At 42.9% G+C, this 25,249-nt stretch overlaps 2 protein-coding genes and 1 pseudogene across 3 annotated transcripts in view; 2 read left to right on the forward strand and 1 right to left on the reverse strand.

The window, feature by feature from the left end:
• The window catches only part of NCAPD3 (non-SMC condensin II complex subunit D3), a 53,684-nt gene extending 50,227 nt beyond the window's left edge, over positions 1–3,457 (reverse strand). Inside the window, exons 1-2 of one of the 2 annotated variants that reach the window (XM_011376236.2) lie at positions 3,255–3,401; positions 1,393–1,639 (exon numbers count right to left, since the gene is read on the reverse strand). In XM_011376236.2, the coding sequence (XP_011374538.1) occupies positions 1,393–1,444 (52 nt within the window). In that variant the 5' untranslated portion in view covers positions 1,445–1,639; positions 3,255–3,401. Of the gene's footprint in view, positions 1–1,392; positions 1,640–3,254 lie in introns of both variants that reach the window. The other variant, XM_011376235.2, reaches the window with a different exon arrangement.
• Positions 3,458–4,030: 573 nt separating this feature from the next.
• On the forward strand, positions 4,031–25,249 carry VPS26B (VPS26, retromer complex component B). Its single transcript, XM_011376237.2, has 6 exons — positions 4,031–4,657; positions 12,143–12,299; positions 17,621–17,785; positions 20,432–20,607; positions 22,273–22,415; positions 22,846–25,249. Exons 1-6 carry the CDS (start codon positions 4,435–4,437, stop codon positions 22,990–22,992), a joined length of 1,011 nt encoding a protein of 336 aa, XP_011374539.1. The 5' UTR covers positions 4,031–4,434; the 3' UTR covers positions 22,993–25,249.
• On the forward strand, positions 8,516–8,634 carry LOC111729908 (annotated as a pseudogene).

A 25,249-nucleotide genomic window follows, 5' to 3' on the forward strand; every position in this document is an offset into this window, starting at 1 on the left:
AAACCAAGAATCTTTAGAGTCTATGTACCTTCAAGAAAAGTTTATTAGTCACAATTCACATTTAACTATATAATACAGGTGAAGCATAATTAAAGAAAGCAGAAAAGGTTAAAAAATTCTTTTCTTAAAAATTATAATTGACATCTACTTATTAGATTGATCATCTAAAAATACCAAGAAGGAAAACACTTTACATAAAAGTGTTAGGAAATGACATTTCATGATCGGGCTTTCTTGTCTGGAGAAAAAATAGGTTAATCAAAGATTGCCCCAGATATCCCCCTTAAATCTTGTAATTAAATTAGTAAACCCAAATAAAATACTTTATTGGGCCCTTGGAGAATAATGTAAAATGTTAAAAAAAAAAAAAAAGATACAATTTCTCTAAGAAATTTAGAGACAAGCCAGATTCGCGCTCATTGAAATACTCGGTAATTTTAGAATACGCGAATGGAAAGAATGCATGTTGAGAATGTGACATTAATGCAACATTCTAGCTAGATTCCTTGCCAATCTCTCTTGGCTTTAAACTTTCTCACGTTTTTATTTTTCCTCAATCTTTTTGTTGCTATTCCCTAAAACTGAAAATTAGGACTAGATGGAAATGTGTGGACAACTCAGGTGCCCCTTCAAAATAATATTCTTTAAATATTTGTTCATCACTGATTCAGGAAACTTGAGCAGGGTATAGAGAATATCCAGAGATGGTAGGCCTCAACCTTTCTTCATGGTTCAGAGCATTATACTCAGCAAATGAAAACCCTACAATTAACTAGATCTTTCTTAGAATACAATTCATCCATCATCTTTTGCACCTGAACTTGAACCTGGATGAGGGAGTCTCACTCTTTATCTCAAGTGGCTTTCTGGAGAATTCCTTCCAAAAACATAACATATGCTGCCTGAAAGAAGATCTGAAAAATACAATTGTGTCTCTATACTTCCAGTAATGTTTTAATGCCCATTGCAGATGGCAGCCAAGGCTTCTCATTTATTTCGGCTTTGCTTATAAAAGTTCCCCTACTGTCAGTAACATCAAATTTGGAAGGCAATAAGGCTCTGATTTCTAGTCCTCCTTCTAAAATCATCTGTATAACTTTAGCCATATCACTTCTAACTTTTCTGAGCCTCACTACTTTATCTATAAGATGAAGATAATAATAAATACCAATTAGTGTTAAAAAGAGGGTATTCTATTGGAAAGATTTACTTGGAGATAGGGGATGGGTTAGGATGAAAACAAGAGAAGGAAAGAGAAATGAAACAGGCATTTCTGTTTCACTCTTTATGAAAGTACTTAGCACCCTGGTCCTAAAACTTGTGCAATAAAGGTTTAAAGATGAGAAATGCTATACACTAATTTCATTATTTCAGTGAACCAGAAAAGACTACCAAGATTTGAGCTGCAGACCAGGTCACAATCACAAGTGTTCAGTGGGAACATAGTCTGGAGGATCACAGACTAACTGAATACCATGTTTAATATCTTGTAAGATCGAAATAAATTCTTATTAAATCAATGTTTATTTAAGACAAGACAGAGAAAATCTTGCAAAGGCAGAAGCTTTGCTGTTGAGGGACAATACTGAGATGAGGAGTTATTCCTTAGATCCATCCTGAGGATGCATCAGAGTTCTCCCTGCAGAAAAAAAAAAATCCATCAATTCTGAGAAAAGAGGTGCTCAAAAAGCCCTAGAAGGTAAGCCACTGTACCTGCTGTGGCCACAAAGCAATTGTGTAAAATGGCTCCTTTCACCTATAAACTAACTCTCCAGTTGCTCAAGATATTCATTTCCACCCCACTGGGACACTCTTCATCCCCCTTTTTCAGCCTCCTTTGATTAATTTTACCTGCATTGCAAGAATGACAAGAAGAGAAAGAAGCCCATGAGATGTAAATTTTGTTAAGGCCATAAAATACTAGGGACAGAACTGAACATTATTTCAAGTAGAAGAAATCAACAGGTGGTTCTCATTTCAAGAAAGTAAATAAAAAAAGGATTCAAATTAATGATAGGGCTTGGGATTCATAAGAACAGAATACAGGACAACACAGCTTAGAAAAAAATCTTTCCATGGAACTGACTGTTTAAAATGCTTTAGTTAATTATATATTCACTCTCTTTCCTGGTCGTTCTCCTAACAAGTATAATCATCTTCCTAAAAATGTTCTTGTATTTTTTCCTGCCTCTTTTCCTCTCATAATTCTCCCATTTACTTCATAAACATTTTAAATGCATAATTTAAATGTACATCAGTATTTCTGATCTAATTTCTGGATCACAACTACCAAATCCCAAAAGAAAAGATGTGGTGTCGGAAACTCATTCAATTCAATGAACAACAGCTATTACTATTTTTACAATGTTAAAATAGTAATAGATATGTAAAAACTAGAAAGCACAATAAAAAATATTACTGGGGGAGGGGGAGGGACAGAAGTGAGAAAGATGGCAAAGGTGGGAAGGATGATTCTTTATTCGGATCTAAACATGGTAGTTTACCAGGGAAAGAAATGCAGAGAAGTGTATCCCTGACAGAGAGAACTGCGTAACAAGGCACAAAGGTTAAGAAAGTATAACTTGTTTGGAAATGAACAAAATAGTTACAGCACAGAGATTAAATGTGCAGGGTGAGAGTTAATATTAGTACTTATTCAGCAGTTACTATGTACCAAGAACTAAATTAGTCTGCACAAAAACTCTGTGAAGTAGATATTATAATCCCCATTTGACAGATAAGGAAAGCAAGTGTTAGCAAGGTTAAGCAACTTTCCCGTGGATGCTAAACGGTAGAGCCAGTATCTGACTCTAAAGATTATGCTCTTGGAAAAGACTGCAGTGGATGGTGAAGGCTCTTATGTGGCAGGCCAAAGATTTGGTCATTCATTTAGGCAACGAACGGGGATTAAAGGGTTAAAGACTTGACAGGTCACATTTGTGTTTTCAAAAGTGATCCTGGTAAAGGCGTACAAATTTGCAGAATAAGAAGGGGAGGGCCGAAAAAACAAATTCAAAATAACTAAATGATATAGGGCCACATAAGCTCTTTTTTTAAACGTCACTTTACAGAACTGAACCCCTATTCTTGATCCAGCTCGCCAACGTCCTGGAGTGCACAAACCTGGAGGGCCCAGACCTTGCTGAGAGCCGAGCTCCCCACCCCCACTCCACCCCAGGCCCAGGCTGAAGAGCATCGCAGATGCAAAGCACCACAACCCTGCCTCCTCGAGACTCGAGGCCCCGTCTCCTCACCTGGGCTGAGATCCAACGGGCACCAGGGCTGCAGGCCGCTCCCAAGGCCCGGCAGCGCCACCATTATTGCCCAGAAACCCGCTCGCCTCCGCTGTGGTCAACTTTCAAAGCTCGCTCCCGCGCGCGCTCCGAGCGGTTCCTGAGGACCAGTCACAACATGTAGAATTTCTCACGGACCAATCATCGCACCAAGCCAGTTTCATTTCATTAACCAATCAGCAAGGTCTTCTGTCGCTTGCGCCAAGAATGGGGATGGCCAAAGACTAGATAAGCCAAAGTTCCATGAGGCGATTTTTTAGCTTTCCCTTTATAGTATGGGTTAAGAAATAAGTTAAATTCTAATAGCTCCCTTCCCGCCTCGTTTTTCTTAAATGGGAGGGCACCTTAACGAGAAATTGAGAAAAGATACTTCCTGTAATAATCGTTACCTTTGCCCCCTATCCAGTGACATTTCGCATGCGTGTCAAAGGGCTACCTCTATCCCATCAAACAGTCGAACGTCGTACAGATCCGAATGTAGATATAGACTAATGTTTATCGAACTAAAACAATGAAGGAAAATCAAGGGGGAAACGCATTCAGAAGGGACATCTGCAGATCGGTTAATTTTACGGGACAAGTGGGCCCAAATTCTGGAAAGAGGCTGTAGCTACCATGTCAACTAAGGGAAAGACTAGCTGCCCTTCTTCCACTGCACAAGCGCAGTGAGCACACCTTCCTGCAGCCCGATGGCAAAAGCTACAGAGGCCGAGGCATGCGCATGCGCGGAGCGTCTCCGGCGCGTCGCGGCTAGAAGCCGCCTCCCCCGCCCCAGCCCCTCGCCCGGAGCAGCTGGAGCAGCTCTGGGCGTCGCACCCCGGGAGGCTGGGCAGGCTCGCTTCGCCGCTCAGCCCGCAACGCACCCGGTGGGCTGCAGCGGCTGGCACGCCTGGGCTCTGCACCGCCCCCTTAGAATTGCTCCGCAGCCTTTGCTCTCACCGCCGCCGGCTGCTCACGCCCGCTTGGGACTGGCGGGCCGCGGTGCATCCGTGCTCCGGGCGCCCAGCCGGCCCTGCCCTCCCCGTGGAGCAAGCATTCGTGCCTCGACCCACGCCTGGCCGCGCGTCCAGCCCGCTGATCTTCCCTTAGGGCAGCCCCAGCCCCAGCCCCGGAGAGCCCGGCCCGCCCAGCCGGCGGCGAGATGAGCTTCTTTGGCTTCGGGCAGAGCGTGGAGGTAGAGATCGTGCTGAGCGATGCGGAGAGTAGGAAGCGTGCCGAGCACAAGACGGAGGATGGGAAGAAGGAAAAGTATTTCCTCTTCTACGATGGAGAGACGGTCTCCGGAAAGGTGAGCCTTGCACTAAAGCACCCCAACAAGCGGCTGGAGCACCAGGGCATCAAGATCGAGTTCATCGGGCAGATAGGTAAGTCGGCGCTTAGGGCCTCCCTCCCTGGCTACGTCTGGCAGCCAGGTGCCCACTCGGGGCGGGGGACGGGGGTTCTGGGCAGCTCTGCTGAGGCCTGTCGGAGCTCCTAGTCTCCAGCTGTCTGAGGCTCGACCGTCTGTGACCACCCCTGCGTTACCGTCTTCTCTGCCAAAAGAGACAGCACCGCACGAGGGGTGTGGGTGCTGAGGTCACCGGGGGCGTCCCTACTGAGCCAGGTCGTCGTGGGTACCCTGCCCCAGAATGCCCCAGTTGTTCCTTCAACATGCCGCTCAGCTTGGCTTCCTGCCTACAGGATTTTGTAGTGAGATGCTCCTGCCTTAGCCTGCAGGTGGGTTTGTTACGGTTAGACCGTTCTTCCAGGATTGCTTCTGCCTTCCTCTGGCCCGTTAAGCTGGTCCTCTGTGCCTCACTTAGTCGTACTCTTACCCACCCTTTGTTTCTTTAGGTGTGATCTGGAAGAGATGGGTCACCAGTGTCTCATATTTAACCTTATCTCTGAACTGCCTATCTTTATACTTGTTTTGAGAAAGAAGACCTGCCGTCTTCAGACTCAGTCTTTCTGTCTATAGCCTGTATTTCAAAGGCTTCTTTATTCGAATGTTAGTTTTCAATTGACTCATTTTCTCCTTAAAGACAAAGAAATGGTGCTCCTAAGACTAAAATTAAATGATCAAAATTTCTCAATGCTCCATCAGTCTTTATGCATAATTATTAATAATTAGAACTAGACAGTAAAAGGCAGTAACAATACAAAAGGTTTGGGAAGCTGCCAGTTAAGATGCAGTTGTCTCCAATTCTAAGACTATTTGGAATCTTGTGTTCATTAAAATTCTCAGGTGTTTCTGAAATAAATTGTTTTTGTTGTTAGGTCAGGAGTAGATTCTCAGTAAATGCCCTTGTGGGCTGAAAAACCTCTGGCGGAAATTCATACCCTATACCACAAGTTGCATGTATAACTCTGTTGTTAGGGACTTCCTGGGAAAGGTTCCTCAGAGTTCAGCAAAGAATCTGTTCTCTCTCTTTTATAGGGGCAGGAAACCGGGGCCCAGTGTCTACAGTCAGTGTTCAACCTGAAGTATTTGCCTGTGGCATTTAAGAGAATGGCCAATCCTACAGGAATTTTTTATTGTTATTTCAAATCCAGAATATGGCCTTTTATGCACCAGAAAGGGATCTGAAGAGTGATTTTCATACCCTCTGCTCTTCTGCTTCTAGTTTAGATGGGATTTCTCAACAGCACGCTGTTGACATTTTGGGCCTGATAATTCTTTGTTGGTATAGAATGTTTAGCAGTGTCCCTGATCTCTATCTACCTAATACCAGAAGCACCTCCCACTTGTTACCTCAAAAATGTTTTAAGATACTGCCTTATGTCCCCTGCAGGGTAAAATTCTCCCTACTAAAGAGCCACTGAGTAGATAGGAGGAACCTAAAGCATTTTATGCTAAGCAAAACATATGAGATAGTCAAGAAGTCCTTGCCTACTTAGAATTAGTACTTTAAAGTAGTACTTCTAACATCGTTGCATGGATTCTTTGACTCTAATAGGAGTGTAGACAAGCAGGTTTAGCTTCTATCTATACCATCATTTCAGATGGTAATACCTTGTCAATAAGTGAAAGAAAACCAGTAGGTCTCCTGCCCCAGCAATATTGAAGAGCTGTTCAGGGGGAATGGTATCTATGCCTTCTTCTAGTCTAAATGAAAGGGAATTGAGGAAACTGCTTTCAATACCTGCCCTGCCTGGTTTCTTGTCTAACCCTTGAATCCCAGAACAGCATTTCTGCTAAGTATTCTCAGATCTTTTTATTTCTTCCATTGATAACTCTTCCTGGGCCACTGAGCACTATAGACTGATGTGAGGATATTGCGATGTCAAAGGATCATGCTTCGTGCAGAAAGTATGGTGTATCTATGTCATATACTTAAAACAGTCTGTGAACTCACCTCAGGGCAATAGCGTATGGTTCGTGAGTAATTTTGCTGAAGTTGTGGTCTTGTGGTTTTCTCCTTCATTGCACTCTGACTGTGTATCAAGTGAGTGGAACTTTGGTGACATTTTATGAGTCTTTCTGTATGGTTGACAGACAGTATGGGACTTACTATGGGGGGATAAGAAAGTTGATGTAATTGTGCTCTGTCCACCATCCTCATTGATTTCCTTTTTAACTCAAAAATTTTATCAACCATAGTCCCTTGGATTTGGTTCTCTTTTCCTTCCTCTCTCTGTCTCTCCTTCTTTTCCTTTCTTTCTTCTTGGGAAGAGTTCCTTAGATTGAAAATGAAGGGATTTATGTAATTAACCTTCTTATCTTTATGAGTAATTTATTTTTTCTCCTGATCAAAGTGTTTTTGTTGTTAGAGGGACAGTATGGCACATGATTGAGGGTCAAGCAGACTGGGTGATGTAAGTTAGATAAGGCTCAGTTAGTAATAATACAGAATTTGCTAGAGCCTTGTGAGGACTAGAGATATATGAAGTGCAGAGCTTGGCACAGGTAGTAGGTACTCAGTAAAAGGGAGTTAGGATGATCATTGTCATTTTCTCTTTTCCTGTTCCTTCTAGAATCTTGGTATCTTCCCTTTGTATGTGAAGATCTTTCTGCAAGGTCTGGCCTTCCACCCAAGCTCTTAATCATGCTTAAACAAACATGACAGCCCAGAAAGCCTTCCCTGACCTCCCCAGGCTGACTTAAGCACTTCTTCCACTGTTCTGTTAAAAGCCCCATTCGTACCTCTTTTCAAGCAGGATATGACAAGCTCGTGATTTTTTTTTTTTTTTTAACTTGTCTTCCCCTCACTAAATTCTGACACTCTAAAAGCCAGGGAATACCTTCAGTCCATTATTAGTCTGGTGGCTTTCTAATTTCATTAGCATATAGTAGATGTTCAGTAAATATTTGCTAAACTGGATACATTGGTCAGAGCTAAGAATTTACAAAAGTTATTTTCCAGATTTTTTTTTTATGTCCTCCTAGGTAAATCATAGTTATTTTAATGAAAGAAAGGGAGAATGTAGCTTTGCTTTGCTGGTTACTGTTAAGAGGCTAGGCTTCCTGCTCGTGCTTGTGTTGGAGACATTGATGAGCTAGGTGCAGCCCATACTCCACGCAACTTAGAACTAAGATGACTCACCATTTGGCCTGCACTGACTTGCACAGCATCTTCACTGACGGAAGTAGGGTAAGAAAATGTTAAAGCCGGATGTCTGTTCACCTTTTTCGCATCTTTCTTTCATCATACCTTATACCACATTAAAGCGGACTTCCCCCCGCTCCCCCGCCAGTATAATAAGAAAATAAGAGTTATCAGAGCTGTGGTCCATTCATTTCTGCACTGACTGCTCAGATTTTGCAGTTTGAATTTTGCTCCCCTGAGAGTATAATAAGGTCTTACTTATTCATTTGTGTCATATGTGTTTTTCTTTTATCCTCAGGAAGTTTCTGAGCTGTGTTGGGATTCTTCCTGCACTTTGCATACTTTTTCTGATGGCCTAGTCTGTGTTCTGTCAATGCCCACAAAGGTGTGGTGAGGGCATCTCCTGTGTCTCTCTAGCAGATAATAACCCACATTTTTAGAAGAATGCAATGTGACATATAAGAAGCATTGAGGGAAGTTCTGTTGTTAGAAGGAGGAGAAACCATTTTTCAACTGGGATCACCTGGAGAACACTGGTAGAGTATGTAAGGCACAGCCAGGCCACCTTGGCAACTAATGGGGTTAAATAAACCAAAGGTAATTATAAGGTTGAACTTGCAGAGGAGGGCAGACGTAAACACCTTCATACTCCAAAGCCAAATAGATTGTTTTTTTTAGGTTTTTAAAAGTAATTCCATCTATGGCCTTGCCACCCTGAGCAAGCCCTATCCCGTCTGACCTCGGAAGCTAAGCAGGGTCAGGCCTGGTTAGTACTTGGATGGGAGACCACCTAGGAAGACCAGGTGCTGTAGACATAAAAAATAAAAAAAAATAAGAGATTATAAGCTGACAGGGTCCTTGAAATCTGTGAGGTCAACCAAGAGTTGCCTCAACTAAAAAAAGGTAATAATAATGCCACTGTATGTATCTGAAACCATTAGCACCAATCAAGCCTGTACTTCTAAAAACTTCAGACGCTTTCTATATTTCAATTCATTCACCCATGAAATGCTAAGTAAAAGGCATATTGAAATTAAATGGATTGATTCTAGCCTATTAATAGATTATTGTGGAGCTTGGAGCTGAGCTGCTATGTGCAGCCCAGGGGCGTGACAGCTCCTGCAGGTTTACCAAGGTCCAGGAGATCTGAGTGGATGTGGCTGGCGTGAATCTTGACTGGGTTGCCAGTCAGCAAACACTGGTTGGGAAAATCAGAGTGTAGAGGAGGCGTTTAGAGGTCTTTTCGCTCTTGCTATTAGTTTCTTCTAAGACCACTGTAGAGCCTGGGTCAAACGTGGTCCTGGCCCAGCAGCAAGTCTCAGGGTGTCTTTCACGGGATGACCTTATGCTGCACAGCTGGCTCAGTTTCCTTCCAAAGTGGCAAATTCACTCCTTAGCCGTTAGTGGTAAGTTTCACCATAAAAACATCCTGACTACAAAACTCATTTCCTCCTATAGGACTGAGAAGGCTAAAGACAGGGAAGTTACCTTAACAAAAAATCTTGGTCGGTTCTTTTAGCTTGAAATGAGTGGTCCCTGAGGGCTTTGGAGGTTGATAAGAACAAGGCATGACTTGTGGTTGCATCACTGAGATGGAAAAGAGTCAGTTTACCATCTCTTTAATATCCAAACAACCTTGGATTTTCTGACTTAATTTATGTAAGAGGAGACCAAACTTTCGGGTAAACAGCAAAGTAGGACTGCCATGTCTGCCCCTTTGCCCCACAGTGTTTGCAAAAGCATTGCAAATGGCTTATAAATTATAAATGAAAAAGTCAACTCTAGCCCTACTCAGACTACACACTGGCCACCCTTCCATAACATTCGGTGTAGGAGCTTGTGTTCATGTGTGTCCGGGATGAAGAGTGTGAAGGAAAACGTGACACTGTGCAGGGAAGGACCACCCCTGCCAGAGGTCCTGGCCACAGCCAAGTTCCCCTGCTAGGTCAGGCAAACTGTTGCTAGGATCCTCTGATGCTGGCAGCCTGAGGATCCTTCTCTGTTTTTCTTCTCATGTTGCCTTTGGGCTCTGTGATCACATTTGTGTATTTTTCTATCCTTCTTTTCCCATCTTTCTCTTGACTCTGGGATTTCTCACTTAAAGATAATGGATACTAGGGCTTTGCTCTGCCTACTTTTGTCCCCTGAGACTATGGCCAGAATTTAGTGCTTGAGAACTGAGGCACCAGGTTCCCCAGTTGAGGGATCAGGGCCAGCATAGAAGCCAGGACCATCAGCAAGGGCTCTTAGCAGTGGACCAGCAAGAGTAAGTAGAGGAGCCCTTGTCATGGCCTGGCCAGTTGCTCTGTTCCTACCCAGTCACTGCATGTCCTTATATTGAGGGGCACAGTTATTGGATTTTAAAACGATCAAGGGGTTTCTCACCTTTCCCTGTCCTTTCCTCCCATAGTTTGCAACTGCCATCTCCCATTTAGTGGTTTTGTGGATTATTACTCACTACCCAGAATGCTGCCCATTGCCAATTCCATTGTTTGTAATAGTAGATGGATCAAAGTATACTAGGAAATCAGAAACAACTATAATCACAGAATACAGTGTAAATTCACATAGGTATAGCAGCACCCGTTTGGATTAACCACACTGCTGCCACCTTCAAGAGTTCGGTAAATTTTAGGACAGAGCCTACTCAGCTTTAGAATGCCTCCCTGTGTGGGGGAAAACCATTCCCTGTGGAATAGGTGTGGCAGGGCCAGCTCCTAGGGCAGCAAGGGGTTGGTTTTACACAGAGACTAAAAGCACCATTTGAAACCATTTTTTCCTTCTGGGCATGATTCTCCCCCAGGGCAGGGCTGGACACTGGATTGGCTCTGGATTGGCTAGAGAACTGGTTTCTGTGAGTCAAGATGACTTTGATCCAGATTGAATCTCAGACCTTTTTCTGTCTGGGGTGGACCCAAAGCAAATGCACCTCTTTCTTGCCATCCCTGACACCTGGATATCCCTGAGAGAGATAGCCTGCTGTGCTCTGAAGATCCGGGACCAGGCCTAGTGAGTGGTTGTCCCAGATACTCCTCTCTCTGTGGACTTGTCTCTTTATCCCCAAGCAGCCAACAGCAGAAGCAGCAAGTGCACTCTGCCTGTGCCATTTTCCCAGTTGGCCTATCCTACTTCAGGTTGCAACGTAGCGTAGGATTGGAGCCCAGAAATGCCCACGGGGTGGTACCTTGGCTATAATGTGGCCATATATAGTCACAGTCAGTATTAAATTCATAGCCAGAGGGTGTAGGTGGAGGGGAGGATACCAGGGAATCTGGGCATATAGGTCTTATCTCTAAAGACCACGCATATAGCAAAAGTTAGTACTAAAATAGCAAAGTACAGACAGGCATAAAATAATATAGGATAAGTGGGTGACATGAACTTATAATAAAGAAATATCAAAACTATTTCCAAGGGAGGATGAATTTAAGCAATGCTTGTTAGAAATGGAAAATCTCAGCCCCCTACCATAACCCCTGAATTAAACGCCAGGGGTAGGGCCCAGCAATCTGTGTTTTCACAGGCCCTCCAAGTGATTCTGATGTACACTGAACTTTGAGAACCTCTGCTTTAGATGGAGAGAATAACATTAAAACTTCTGTGTCAGACCGGCCACGTGGATTCCTTTTTGAGGAATAATAGCAGCTAGCAGCTAATGTTTTTTGAGTATTTGCTATCTATTTGGTACTATATTCTAAGTCCTGTACCTTCCCTGCCTCCTTTAATTCCCACAAAACCTTATGACGTGGTTATGTTTTACCCCTATTTTACTAGGTCATAGAAACAGGAGTGGGAGACCTGCTCTAATCTCAGCTCTGCAGCCAACCCCTGTGCCTCTAAGCCAGTCATTTAACCATGTATGCCTCAGTTTCCTCATCTCTTAAATGGGTGATAGGGCCTGTCTTAACCATCTCACAGATTATTATAAGGACGATATGATTAAATACCTATGAATACTTTAAAAGCTAGAAATATATTTTTTAATGTTTTTAAAGAAATGTGGTGTGTTTGATAGTGGTTACCCTGATGTATCCCTTATTAACGTGCCGCCCTGATTTTCCTGGAGCAGGACTATGGTAGGTTCTTACTGTGCCACAAGATTTCTCTATATAAAACGGAAAAGTATTTAGAAAGGAGGGAGGTGGAGGGAGACCAGCATATGGGGAATGCACTGAAGGAGCAGCTTAGGAAAAGAGGGAGTCAAAAACAAAGGTCTGTTTGTGGGGAAGGTTTTACAGAAGAGGGGTTCCTGCATCCTGGAGCCCCTTGCTAGGCCCTGAGTAGCTCGGGGTCTGGTAGAGGAGGCCGATGCTCTCTCTCCAGAACTCTACTACGACCGTGGGAACCACCATGAATTTGTGTCCCTGGTGAAGGACTTGGCCCGGCCTGGAGAAATTACCCAGTCACAGGCCTTCGACTTTGAATTCACCCACGTGGAGAAGCCGTATGAGTCCTACACAGGGCAGAATGTGAAGCTCCGGTAAGTTGTGCCCAAAAGCTGCCCCCCAAGCTGCCCCATGTGGAGCAGGACCTGAAACTGTCCACATTTCTGAGGATCTTTATAAGGATACTGAGGAGGAAGAGTGCTGAGAGCAGTGGTGTGCTGGTAAATGTTTACCAAAAGGCTCTCTGGAAGGAAAAAACCCTGGTATGTAGCATTTGTCAATTTCTTTAAAGTAAATATTCCCTCCATGGCCAGTTTCAAGCTACCAACCTGACATCCCCCAATGCAGAGTTGGGAAGAGAAGTACAGTAGCCACCTTTGCAGAGCATTACCCTCATACGGAGACATTAAATGTAAATTTCCCCATTAGCAGAGAATTGTAAAATGTAGCAAAATAATTAGGAAGCAATGAGTTTTTAGTATGTATTACCTTTGTTTTTAATGTAATTCATTTAATTATAAGTTTATATAATTTAATTTTTAATAATTACTGTGTTTAACAACCAGTTGATAAAATTCCTGAAAATTCAACAGTCATACACTGGTACAAGCTGCCTCCAGCACACCACTGGCTGGGCATCAGGACTTATTGATCCTCAGTCCAGCTCTGCCACACACAAGCAATGTGATCCTGAGTTCTGACACTCAGCTTTCTTACTAGAGAAATGGGTAATAGATTTGGGTCCTAATTCTAGATCTATCCTCTCCACCTTTTCAGTGATGAGAGAATAAAACATAACACAAAGTGACAAGTTCTTAAAAGAATAATAAACACGATTTAAGTACATGAGATTGTTTTCATTGTTCTAGTCTCAGAAACTGGGGATAGGGACTGATTCCAGGGCCTATGGGGTAAAAAAAAAAAAAAAAAAAAAATACAGAGCAGTCGTAGCATCTTGGATGTAATCCAAGATTATGTGATGTCACTGAGATAAAGGAGATTTTATCCTCTATCACTCTGGACACTTTGTTCCGGGTCTCGATATTACCTCATAAGATCAGTTCATTCTCATCACCTGAAGGCCTAGGTTTAGGATGGTGCAGAATATAGCATGACGTTTTTTCTTTTATTTTATTTTTTATTTTTATTTTTCAATAACCATTAACATACAATATTATATTAGTTTCAGGTGTTCAACATAGTGATTAGGCATTTGTATAACTTAGGAAGTGACCATCCTAATAACTCTAGTACCTATCTAACACTGTAAGTAATTATTACAATATTATTGACTATATTCCCTATGCTATATTTTATATCTCCCCTGACTTTTTATAACTGGCAATTTCTACTTCTTAATCCTTTTCCTTTTTCACCCATCCCCTCAACACCCCTCCCATATGGCAACCATCAGTTTGTTCTCTTTCTCTATGAGTTCGTTTCTGTTTTGTTTGTTCATTTATTTTGTTTTTTCGATTCTACATACAAGTGAAATCATATGGTATTTGTCTTTCCGATACAGCAAGACTTTTCCTCCCTTTCTCCCTTCCTCCCTTATCTTCCCTCTTCCTTTAGAAGAATGTTTGTAGGCTCTTCTTTTTCAGTCTTTGCAGTGAGGTCTAAACACAGTCATTGCCCCCACTAAAAACGGCATTTCATAATTGTACTCAGAAAGCAGCACCTAAGCTTGCCTGTGGGATTTATTGTTATTCAACTTTATTTTTTGCAGTGGATTTTTCTTAAATGTTTTTATGTCAGAAGGAAAGATGTTGAAAACAGTATAGCAATTTCTTAAAATGTTAAAAATAGAGTTGTCATACGATCCAGCAATTTCACTTCTGGATACATATCCAAAAGAAATGAAAGCAAGGACTCAAACAGATATATGTATACTCACATTCACAATAGCTAAAAGGTGGATGGCATCATTGACAGATGAATGGATAAACACAATGTGGTATATACATACAATGGAATGTTATTCAGCCTTGAAAGGGAGGGAAATCCTATCATGTGCTACAATATGGATGAATCTTAAAAACAGTATGCTAAGTGAAATAAGCCAGTCATTAGAAGACAAATACTGTATGATTTCATTTATAAGAGACAAAGTAGAATGATGGTTGCCAGGGTCCAGGGAGTTAGTGTTTAATGGGGACTGTGTTTCAGTTGAGGAAATTGAAAAAGTTCTGGAGATGGATGATGGTGATGGTTGTACAACTATGAAAGTACTTACACTTACTATTGTACACTTAATATTGGTTAAAATGATAAATTTTATGTTATATATTGTAGAGGAAGAAAAAAACATTTTCTTCTACCTATCTTAGGTTCATTGGCTTAGCTCTGCAAATTAGAGTGACAAAAGACAGATTAGCAAGAGCAAAACAAACAGGTTTATTCACATATGCATTGTGCATACACGTGGAGCTCAAGGATAAGTAACTCAAAGAGGTGGTTAGAACTTGGGTTACATAAGCATTTTAATAGAAAAACAATCTTAGAAATGATAAAAAAGGAAAGGGACTTGGAGATTCTAGGACAACAAATTGTGAGGAGGTAAACCAATGGGGATAGACAAATGAAAAATAAGGGTCATTTTAGCAAGGTTTGTTATATAGATTTCTCTGGTGTAGTCTCTGGGCTGATATGAGTCTGGAGTTGTCTCTTTGAAAGAATGTCCTACTTTCCTGGAATGTCTCTTTGAAAGAATGTCCATCTTCCTGGAAGAGAGGGGGAGGGCCAATCATTTTTCTGGTATCTGCTTCCTCTCAGTTCCTTCTAGCTCTATATCATCTTTATGTCAGAGTGTCATATTTTGAGGTGGCATACTCTGAACCCCTTCTATATTTTACCACAGTAAAAAAGGAAAATAAAAGAAAGGAAGGTGTTGCAGTTGAAATTGATGAAGACTTTAGGATTCATGTTGAGAAAGAAAGGAGATAAAGAAAAGAAAATTATTTAAGGACAGTTTATAGAAGATGTAAATTCCATATTAAGGGCTTGTATCTTATTACATAGGCAGAGGGAAAACATGACAATGATGTTTTGGGTTCTTTTTTCTTTGTTTTTAGGCAGGGGAGTGGTTCTATTGGAAGATGAATTTAAAGTCAACATGTGGTATTTGATGGATGAGTAGAGTGTGGAGAAAAAACAGTTTGAAGGATAGTATGAAGTCCTAAGAGTTTTGCAGGAAACAAGCAGAAAACTGGGAATTTAATAGACATAGGCAGAATTTACTAGTGAGTGGAGATACAGACAGAGGGCTATCAGGAGGAAGAGATGATTTGTAAATAAGATGATTCATCCAATTTTAAAGTTTGGAGCACTGCCAGAATAGAGAAGTGTGAAAGATCACTAGACAATTGGAAATTCAATCCTGGCACTCAGGACAGAAAAATGCACTGCTGGGAATCATCTGCTCAGTGATAATAACTGATACGTTTTCCAAGGAGGAAAGCTAAGGGAGAGAAGAGCTCAGGGCCTACTGGGGGCTATTAGCAGATAGTAGGAGGTGAAGCAGTGTAATGCCCTCCTGTGGAACCATGGGAAAGCATTTCAAGGAAGATGAAGTGTTTTAAACTCTAATGTAGAACTGACACTGAAAAAAAGGCCACTGGATTAGGCAGCTGGGAGGCTGGGTGTTATATTTTTCAGGAGGGCAGTTTCTGTTGGTGGTGGCGACTGGGGAAGATGCTGCAGTAGTTAGAACAAGACCCCTCTGTGACAGCTGTCTCTGAAGGACAGTCAAGCAAGAGTGTAAGGCCTGGAGAGTGTTCTGGGGATTGATGAGTTTGGGACTTTTTATAAACTCAGAGCAAGAAGCCTTTAGCTGGAGAGAGATTTGATACATTAAGAAAATGGGAAAAGTTGGAGGTTCAAGATGCCAGACAGTAGACTTTCTACCAAGATTCTCATATTAAAATCATTTGAGAAGCTCTAAAAAATATTGATGCCTCTTTCCCTTTCCAGGGCAATTAAAATCAGTTATGCCTCCTGCATCAGGATTTTTAAAGCCCCTCCCTCCAGGTGATTCTGCTGTGTATCCAGGTTGAGTCAATCTGCTAGAGGGAGAAGGAAAAAATGTCCTGAGAGATAGAGGTGCTATTGGAAGGAGGAAAGGATGGGCAATGGTACAGACACACATGTTTAAACCCTAAGCAAAAAAACAGCACAAAGAAGAGAAGAGAGAGAATTATAAATCATGACTTGTAAGGCCTTCATCTTCTTAGTATAGTAAGAGAAGGGGAGGGAAAGGCCTGGAGCCTGAGCAATTAGAAAAGAGTTAGGAACAAATGTCTTGGGGAGTGTGATGGATGTTACTGAGATGAATGAAATGACTGCCAAGAAGCAGTGCCACACTGAAGAGAGTAGCCCAATGTGTAGTTGATCTGGTTAGCAGTTTTCTCCAGGAATGCTTGACGATGGGGCTTATCTAAGTTTTATTTAAAAGAAAATATAATGAAAGGGGTATTTCTTATTTCCTTGGGTATTAGCAGAGTTAAGTCAAGGGGACAGGCATGCTGGGGAAGGCCACACTAAAGTGGCTGGCCATAGACGTCTGGTTTGGCATACTAAAGCCTTCAGGAGCTGTGTCTTTTGTCTTCTTTCTAACTTGCCCTTTACCACAGCAACCCCCTTTCTGAAGATCCTAGTTCAGCCAGAGATTTTCTTTGTTTGTACACAGCAGGTCCTCTCCCACTTCTGTTGCTTTACTTATAAGATTTGTTCTCCCAAATGCTCTTTTTTCTCTCCTCCCAGTACTCAATTCCTATACCTGAATTAGCACTTTCTGTGTATTCTAATGTTTCTGTTTATTTGTCCATCTCCCCCAGTGGACTATGAGATTATGTCTCTTATTCATCCTATGTCTAGCAGTGAACATTTGCTGAATAAATAGCTAACTTAATTTCTCCATTTCCTATTCTTCTAACTATGAGGAACTTAAAATGCTTAGTGATTAAATATTGTTAAACGAACGGCCATGCAGATAGGAGTATAAGATAAATCCCTGTACCCAAAGAGCCAGGAGTTAGTTGAAATATAAAACCTACTCACAAATACATGGTAGGTAATGGTGAGGACTGTGAAAGTTACAGGAATAACATGCTACCAGAATACAGAGCTGAGAAATCACTTTTACTTAGAGCAACATTCTTAACCCAGAGCATGGACTCAAAATGGGATTTGGGGGAAGAGCCTTTGAACTTCCTGGAATTGTAACTGCAGAATGTTGTGTATAAGTGCATAGGTGCATTTTTTTCTGGTCCACAGAAGTAAATTCTCAAAGGAATGCAAAGCCCCAAAGGTTAACCGTTGTAAGGGGTTCTTTCAAGTGGGTTGATTTGGTGCTTAAACCTACATATAGCAACTGGAAACCAGGAGTATTCCTTCATAACACGTCCATCTCCTCCAGGTACTTCCTTCGAGCCACCATCAGCCGCCGCCTCAATGACGTTGTCAAAGAGATGGACATTGTAGTTCACACACTCAGCACATACCCAGAGCTGAACTCTTCCATCAAGATGGAGGTTGGGATTGAGGACTGTCTGCACATCGAGTTTGAGTACAACAAGTCCAAGTAAGCGCCTGGGGCCCCAAGTTGTCAAAGAACTGTTTAGGCAGGTTAAGATCGGTCCTGATCAGAATGCAAAGTCATGGGAGCCCCTTGCTTCTGCTCTTTCATGGTGACATGCTATGGGAGAGATCACAGAAATGACACAGAGAATATAAGGTGCCAGACTGGTTGAAGGTAGATTAGCCAGGAAATAAAACTGCATTGACGTAAACTAAGCTATGTTAAATGAAGAAGGTAAATTTAAGTTAAACACCCTATGATGTCTTTGAAAGTCAAGCTGAACTAGTTTTAAGGCTGTTTTGGATTCCAGTTATAGCTGTTTCCTTTTACTGCTGAAAATAATTTCAACATTGTTCCATTATCATCTGTCTCCTATATACAGTATGTCTTTAGAAGGCAAAGTGAAGAAACCAAACACCGGCCGAGGTGAAAAATACCTGATGCCTTTTCATAAAGATCTTTAAATAATTTTATTCTAATCGGCAAGTTGAGAAGCCATATATGTTTTAAACTGTGTTTACTGTTAGAACATGAAAATATTTAAGTGCTTGTAAATCACAACATGTACAGTTCAAAAATGTACCACAGCATCTTTCTTATCAATATAATACATTCTTGAAAATGTTTGAAAATCAAATGCGTGAAAGTAAAAATGTATTCTATTTACAGAGAGCTAAAAAAAAAAAAGTCAGAGTCTATAATTAGGGTTCTCCCTGTGGAAAGACCCTTATCTCAGATTCACTTATCCAGAAGCTCAGAGCAAGGGGACTGAGCCGCATGACCTCCTGCAAAGGGGTTGGGAACAAGGTTCTTTTATACCAAGAACATAGGTGCTTCCTGTAACGGGTGAGAAAAAGATGTGTTTTTTTTTTCCACCTGCCCCCTGTCCTGGAACCAAGGGGTGTCAGTAAAATGACCACTGTGATCCAGAACAGGCCCTGCATGGCCTGGCGTCCACCTATGGAATGGGGTGGGATGAATTGGGAGGAAAGTTTATCTGGGCCCACAGGGATGTGTAAAGGAACAAGTTTCTTCCCCTTTCTTCTCGCAGTTTCGGGGCTCTGTGGACCTTCCTGCCCACCAAGACCCTAGGCACCTGACAAAGTGGGTAGCTGGCAGGTATTGCCACTTTGTAGGAGTTCAGAATAGCTATCAGTCAGCAATGTGTTCACGACCAAATTTAGTATATGAAAGGCACTTTTGAGAGTCAGTTACGTGATGTCAAGGGCTGGATACTCCCAGGCTCTGGCACTGCCCTATATGATATAACAAAGAGCCCAGCACTTGGAATTATGTCCTATTCTGCCATTAAGGAGTAGAGCTAAAGTTAGCAGGTATTAAAATTTTTGCACTTCGGGTTTCTGAAAAATGAGGGGCTTAGATCAGGTTAGTGGATTTCAAACACACACACACACACACACACACACACACACACACACACACACACACACACACACTATGAGTAAAGTCAAAGAGCTCGCAGCCAGGGCCTTAGGTTAGTGGATTTCAAACACACACACACACACACACACACACACACACACACACACACACACACACTATGAGTAAAGTCAAAGAGCTCGCAGCCAGGGCCTTAGGCCCTCCACAAGAGCAGCTCTTCTATGTGCCTGCATATCAGTGCTTCTGTCTGAGATTCCATGTAGAATAAAGAAATGTTCAATTGATTAAAGTTGGAAACCCCCTAGAATCTCTGATCTCTAAGCATTTCTTCTGAAATGCTGTGAGTGGCCTACATTTTGCTTTTGTAAGTGTTCTTAGGTTATCTACTTAGAGCCTCCATAGTCTTCGCAAAGCCTGGAAATTAGAAACTTGGGTTAACATCCTGTGTCTATCCCCTACTCAAATCCTAGTTAAATTACTTCAAACTTCCTTTTCTTCACCTGCTGTGTTACGAGGTTAAATTCCAAAGTCCCTGCCAACACTCATGTGCTATGATTCTGAACTTCAGGTTTTGCTCTCTGCCTGCCATGCCTAATACTGGGCTATCGACATACAGACCACCAGCACTACTGCCTGACCCAGAGAAAAGCACTATGCAATGTAGCCAGATTCCTAACAGCTCATACAGCAGAAGCCATGTGAGCAGAGCCCAGAGTGAAGGTGCGGATGGAGCGTGATGCATGCATCTTGCTCTGCTGCTCCTGCCTGGCCTGTCAGGTCCATTGCACGCAAAACTGCTACGGGTCATTGAGGCCCAGTTCCTAAAAGACATTTCGTGGAGCCCAGAGAGGAAAAGCAAGACCTGGTTTTTGCATATGTGGGACTGGCCTCTCATATATGAGGATATCTAAAAGAACAAACACAAAACATAAATGAAGTTACAGTGCTTGAGCAGATAAATCAGATGAGCAAACATGAATGGGTGATGAAACATGCAGGAAAAACATCTTTTGAGCTGTACATAGAAGAATGGAAGGGACAGAAATTACTTTGATTCAAGTAAAGAACATGGTGAGAAATCAGTCTGTAATGGAAGTATGGGTGGCAATATGGGCAAGTGTGCAACAACTCCATCTTTAGCCAACATGCAGTGCACAGTACCCTCTCTGGAGAATATAAAGGCCTATAAATGTGCAAAGGGTTGGCTGCTGTGCACACATCTTAGTTTCTTTACTTTCTCTTCCCCAGATACCACTTGAAAGACGTCATTGTAGGGAAGATATACTTCCTGCTGGTGAGAATCAAAATCAAGCACATGGAGATAGACATTATCAAGCGGGAAACGACAGGCACAGGCCCCAATGTGTACCATGAAAATGACACAATAGCCAAGTATGAGATCATGGATGGAGCACCAGTGAGAGGTGAGCCTCATGGCCCCCACAATCCCTAGCCACCTCGCCTTTTCTCTGTTAAAGTGAGATTTCTATTAATCTATAATTTCTTAATCTCTAATTGTACACTGGGGTCTCAGTAAGGAGGAAAAGGAGGCCTTGAGTCTGTGGAACTCAACTTCTCTCCTGTCTTCACCCAGAAGACCATAAGAGCTCTACTTTCATTTCGTTTCTAAAGTGAGCTTATTGTACCAGAGATTGAATCTCGAGTTATGCCTGTTAAAACAAAAAAGTTTGTAAAATACCGGTTTAGCAGATATAGTTTTAATATTTTCTTACTTTTTCCTGTTGACATTCTGACATTCTTTGCTGCTAGGGGGCAAGAGATTGATAACAGAAGAGTCATTTTTGTTACCTAGTTCTAGCTCTGATAAAATATTGCATTCTCTGAATTCATTCACCAAGTATATAAACTGCGGCCAGCACTACTAGGGGCTACAGACAGCACTAAGAACTGGACAGGAAAAGGGTCCTCTCCTCATACCCAACAGAGCTAACGTTACGTCTGAGATGAGTGGAGTTGAAAGCTTTGTTATTTGGGGAATCTATACGATTATTTGGGAGTAGCCATCATTTACATTCTTCATTGGCTCTGCTGAACCTGACGATAAAGAAATGTATTTCTTCATTTAGAAGTGCTTGGTGATGCCAAGGTTTTATTCAGTGTATTCCCACAGTCTGTTACATGCAGAAGTAGGAGTATCATAAATTTAGCAGCCAAAAACACCGGAGACAATGACACCATATCCTTGAGTGTCACCATTCCAGGTCCTTGGGGAAATAGGACTTAGCTCTCCTGATTCTATGTTCCGTTTTTTCAGCAGCTATGCACATTGAACCAATCGTCATTTTCCCTGTACGAATGAAATGGGACACTGAGAAACAATACAAAAACAGCAGATAATTGAAAGATCATTTATATTTAGCTTTAGACTCCATTATAGGTTTGGCCTTTCTCAGTAGAATTATTGCCCTAATTTTGTTGCACTTATAGTAGGAAAGGCACAGTATTAGAGCTGGAGGGAATCTATAATATTACATAGTCTGTTTCCGTAATTTTTCACATGAGAAAATTAAGGTCCAGAGAAAGCAACAGACTTACTCAGAATTCACACAACTGGTTAATGGAGAACTGGGACCAGAATGAGGATTTTCCATTTCCCAGAACATTATACCATCCTGCCAATCCATCTTAGAGTGGAGATGTATTTTGGAGGGCATACACTAATTAGGATGGAGGAAAGTAGCATCAAAATTGCTGGGTGACTTTCTAAGTTAGCTGGGGTCTGACAATTGGCTCTTGAAAACCCAACAACTAGATGTAGTACATGTGATCAAAAGATTCTTGACAGTAATATCCCTGTGCAGTTCATCTCCACTGTGACTCACAGGTCCCTCTGAGGGGATGGTGAGAGAAGGACATTTAGAAGACACAACCTGGAATGGAATTGCAGAGTCACATTTTTGCTTCAGCAAATCATTGGGCATTGGAATGCAACTCCCCATAAGGCAAAAGCATTTGCTTAAGTGTTCCATGCCATGCTCAGGTGGCATCTCCCTGCTCTGGTCAGAGTGACTTGGTGTAAGGTAGAGTGGTGACTTTGTCCCTTGTTGATTCCTGCTTGGCCCTTACAGGAGAGTCCATCCCAATCCGGCTCTTCCTGGCAGGCTACGAGCTCACTCCCACCATGCGTGACATCAACAAGAAGTTCTCTGTGCGCTATTACCTCAACCTGGTGCTGATAGACGAGGAGGAACGGCGCTACTTCAAACAGCAGGTGAGGCCTGGGCACCTCCTCCAGACCCCTGGCAGCCCTAGCGACAGAACAGTAACAGCATCATCTGCAAAGATCAGGCTTTGTTTCTGACAGGTTAAGGAGAACAGTACTAGTCTCCATGCCACTTATTGGTTTACCAAGAGGTGGAAACCCTGGGTTACCTGGAGTCCCACAGCAAGAATGAGGGTTCCCAGTTGATACCTAGAGTCTGCTTTCTCAGGCCCAACCCCAGCAACCACTCTGCCTTTCTGGCCCACACCATCCAAAGAAGCTCTGGGGACAGGGAGGTATGGATGGCTGTTACCTTTGATGAGAAGTAAGCAGAGGCGGATTTTGCCTAAGAATCCCCAGGAGAAAGCTGGAGCCTCTGGGAAATCCATCTCCACACCATTCTCTCACGATGTCACTTTGCTTCCTCCCAATTCTGCAGGAGGTGGTGTTGTGGCGGAAGGGCGACATCGTGCGGAAGAGCATGTCCCACCAGGCAGCCATTGCCTCACAGCGCTTCGAGGGCACAACCTCCCTGGGTGAAGTGCGGACCCCCAGCCAGCTGTCTGACAACAACTGCAGGCAGTAGGCCCCCAGGGCCAAGAGCTGCTGGGCCTCCACTCAACACTCCCGTCTACCAGACACCAGTGGCTGGTGGGGTTGGGGACGGGGAGGGACAGTGTGATGCTCAGCTGACCCGTCACTTGCAACCTGAAAACAAATCATGATTTTGACTTAAATTCCTTTTTCTGAAGAACCTAAGGGGCTTGGGCTGGGAAGCAGTGTCCCTGGGATTCTGCGGCTGATATGGGAATAGCGAGAGGTAGCATCCCAGCAGCTGTGTCTCTGGGAAAAGAGCCTTCCATTGAGGCCTTGCACGTAAGCTGCCTCGCATCGTATTGGAGAGCAGAGTGCCAGCATCTTTGGCTCTGGCTCTCTGGCTTCCCGATACAAGATCTGACCCACGTCCCTGAGATTCTAAGCTGCCAATGGGGCCCTGGGCAGTCATGTCTTGTCCTCCCATGAGTCCTTGAGGTAGTGGCAGAAGGAGTTGGGCCTGCCCCATCCTAAGTGGCCAGGGGGAGACTCAAGATCAGGAAGCTACCTCTTTGGGAATCTCGGATGTGGTGCTTTGACGTTTCCACAAGCCACCTCCTTTCTGGCCTTTCTCTCCCTGCTGGGACGCAGGCACCTACCTTCTCCATCTTATATGGATCCTTGTCAGTAATATGCTGGAATAGAAGCCTGTGGAAGGGCCTTTGGCTGATTGTCCCCTCACCTTTGAGAAATTCTGACACAGAGACACCCTGGGGTCAGTGTCATGCATGGAGGGCAGCAGCGTTAGACACAGGAGGCCAAGCTAGTCCACTGAGGAAGTATGATAACTGCACATGGTAGCTGTCTGCCTTCACCATGTGTCTCCAATCATCAGCCCTGAGTGCTGGGTGGTTTCAGGGTATTATTCTATATGCCCCAGAAAGTCTAAACAGGAGCATCTGTTTCCTTCAAGAACAGATCCCAAGAAGGAGCCTTGATCTCTTTGCTTCCCCATATAATGAGTAGATCCTCATCACTCCTTGCTCTTCATTTAATTTCAGAGAATTAGGACTGGGTTTCAAACAATTGAAAATTTTGTTCTTACTGTCGCCCAAGCTCTTTCATTCCCTACTTAAACCTAAGAATTACGGGAGAGCAATGAGGTACTCAGAAGAAGACTGCTGCACAACTTCGGAATAATTCTGCTTGCCAAATTATGTCTTCATCTTCACCAGTTGACTGACCAGATTTAAGACCATTGGTGTTTTTGTTTTAAAACACATGGATAAAAACTGTCATGGATATTCTTTTTATACTAGAGGCGAGGGGTTTCCTTCTGCTGTGCCGTGCTTGGGTTTGTTGTAGTAAGTGTTGACATCCTTTTCTGCCTCATCTGGAAGTGACCAAGAATGACTCTCCTGTTGGCCTCCTTTCCCTTCTAGGAAGAAGACCACGCAGACCCCACTGGCCAATAAGTACAATATTTGGCAGTGTGAATACTCTGTAATTAGGAAGGCAGAGGGTTGGTACCTGTGTCATCTTTCAGTTAGTGTGGAAACGGGAACTTCTCTTTTCCTCAAAAATCAGTGCAATCATGGGCCTTTGACTGGGCAGGGCTCATGGGTCAGCACTGAGACTAGAGGGAAGGGCATTTGGGATAACACTTGGGGTTGACTGGGCACAGCAGAACCAAGGAAGGCGCAGTGGTTTCCCCTATACTGGACCCCGAGTTCAGGTGCGATGGACAATCCCCGTGGGAACAGGATCACTCATTCAGCTGCCCCTGCATTTTCAAAGTTGGGGCTTAAGTGTACGGGGTAGGCAGATTCTGTGTTCCTTGCATTTTCAGATCTTGAGCTCAGGCTCTTGTGTGCCTCCCATAATGGTATTCTAACTAGAAAGCATCTGTCAATTCCTCTGCCTCCCAATGGACAATACAAATTCATTTTCCAACTTTGCTAACATCTTAAACCTTTCTTCTGGGAGAACTAGAAGTTAGAATTTGCTTTTATTCTCTCAGGAGTTGTGCACAAGCCAGGTCTTCTGTTTCTCTTCCCCCGTTCTTCTCTGTCCAACTGTGAAAGTGAGGGGAGGCTCTTGTCCCCCTCCTTAAAGGTCTGCATACCTGGGCGTGTATAGGTACTAAACCGAGCAGTGCAACTTGTAATTAAGCAGCTGCGGTGTTTACATGTTTCTTAAAGTGTCGTCTTTTCAATGGCTGTATTTTAAAAAAAGAACATTTGTTTCAATTGTCTCTCTGATTAAAGAAAGCCTCTGTGGCTTGGAGGCATTATGCCTATGGTCCGCCA

The sequence above is a fragment of the Pteropus vampyrus genome, unplaced genomic scaffold (genome assembly GCF_000151845.1).
Source record: "Pteropus vampyrus isolate Shadow unplaced genomic scaffold, Pvam_2.0 Scaffold288, whole genome shotgun sequence".
NCBI classification, from domain to species: domain Eukaryota; kingdom Metazoa; phylum Chordata; class Mammalia; order Chiroptera; family Pteropodidae; genus Pteropus; species Pteropus vampyrus.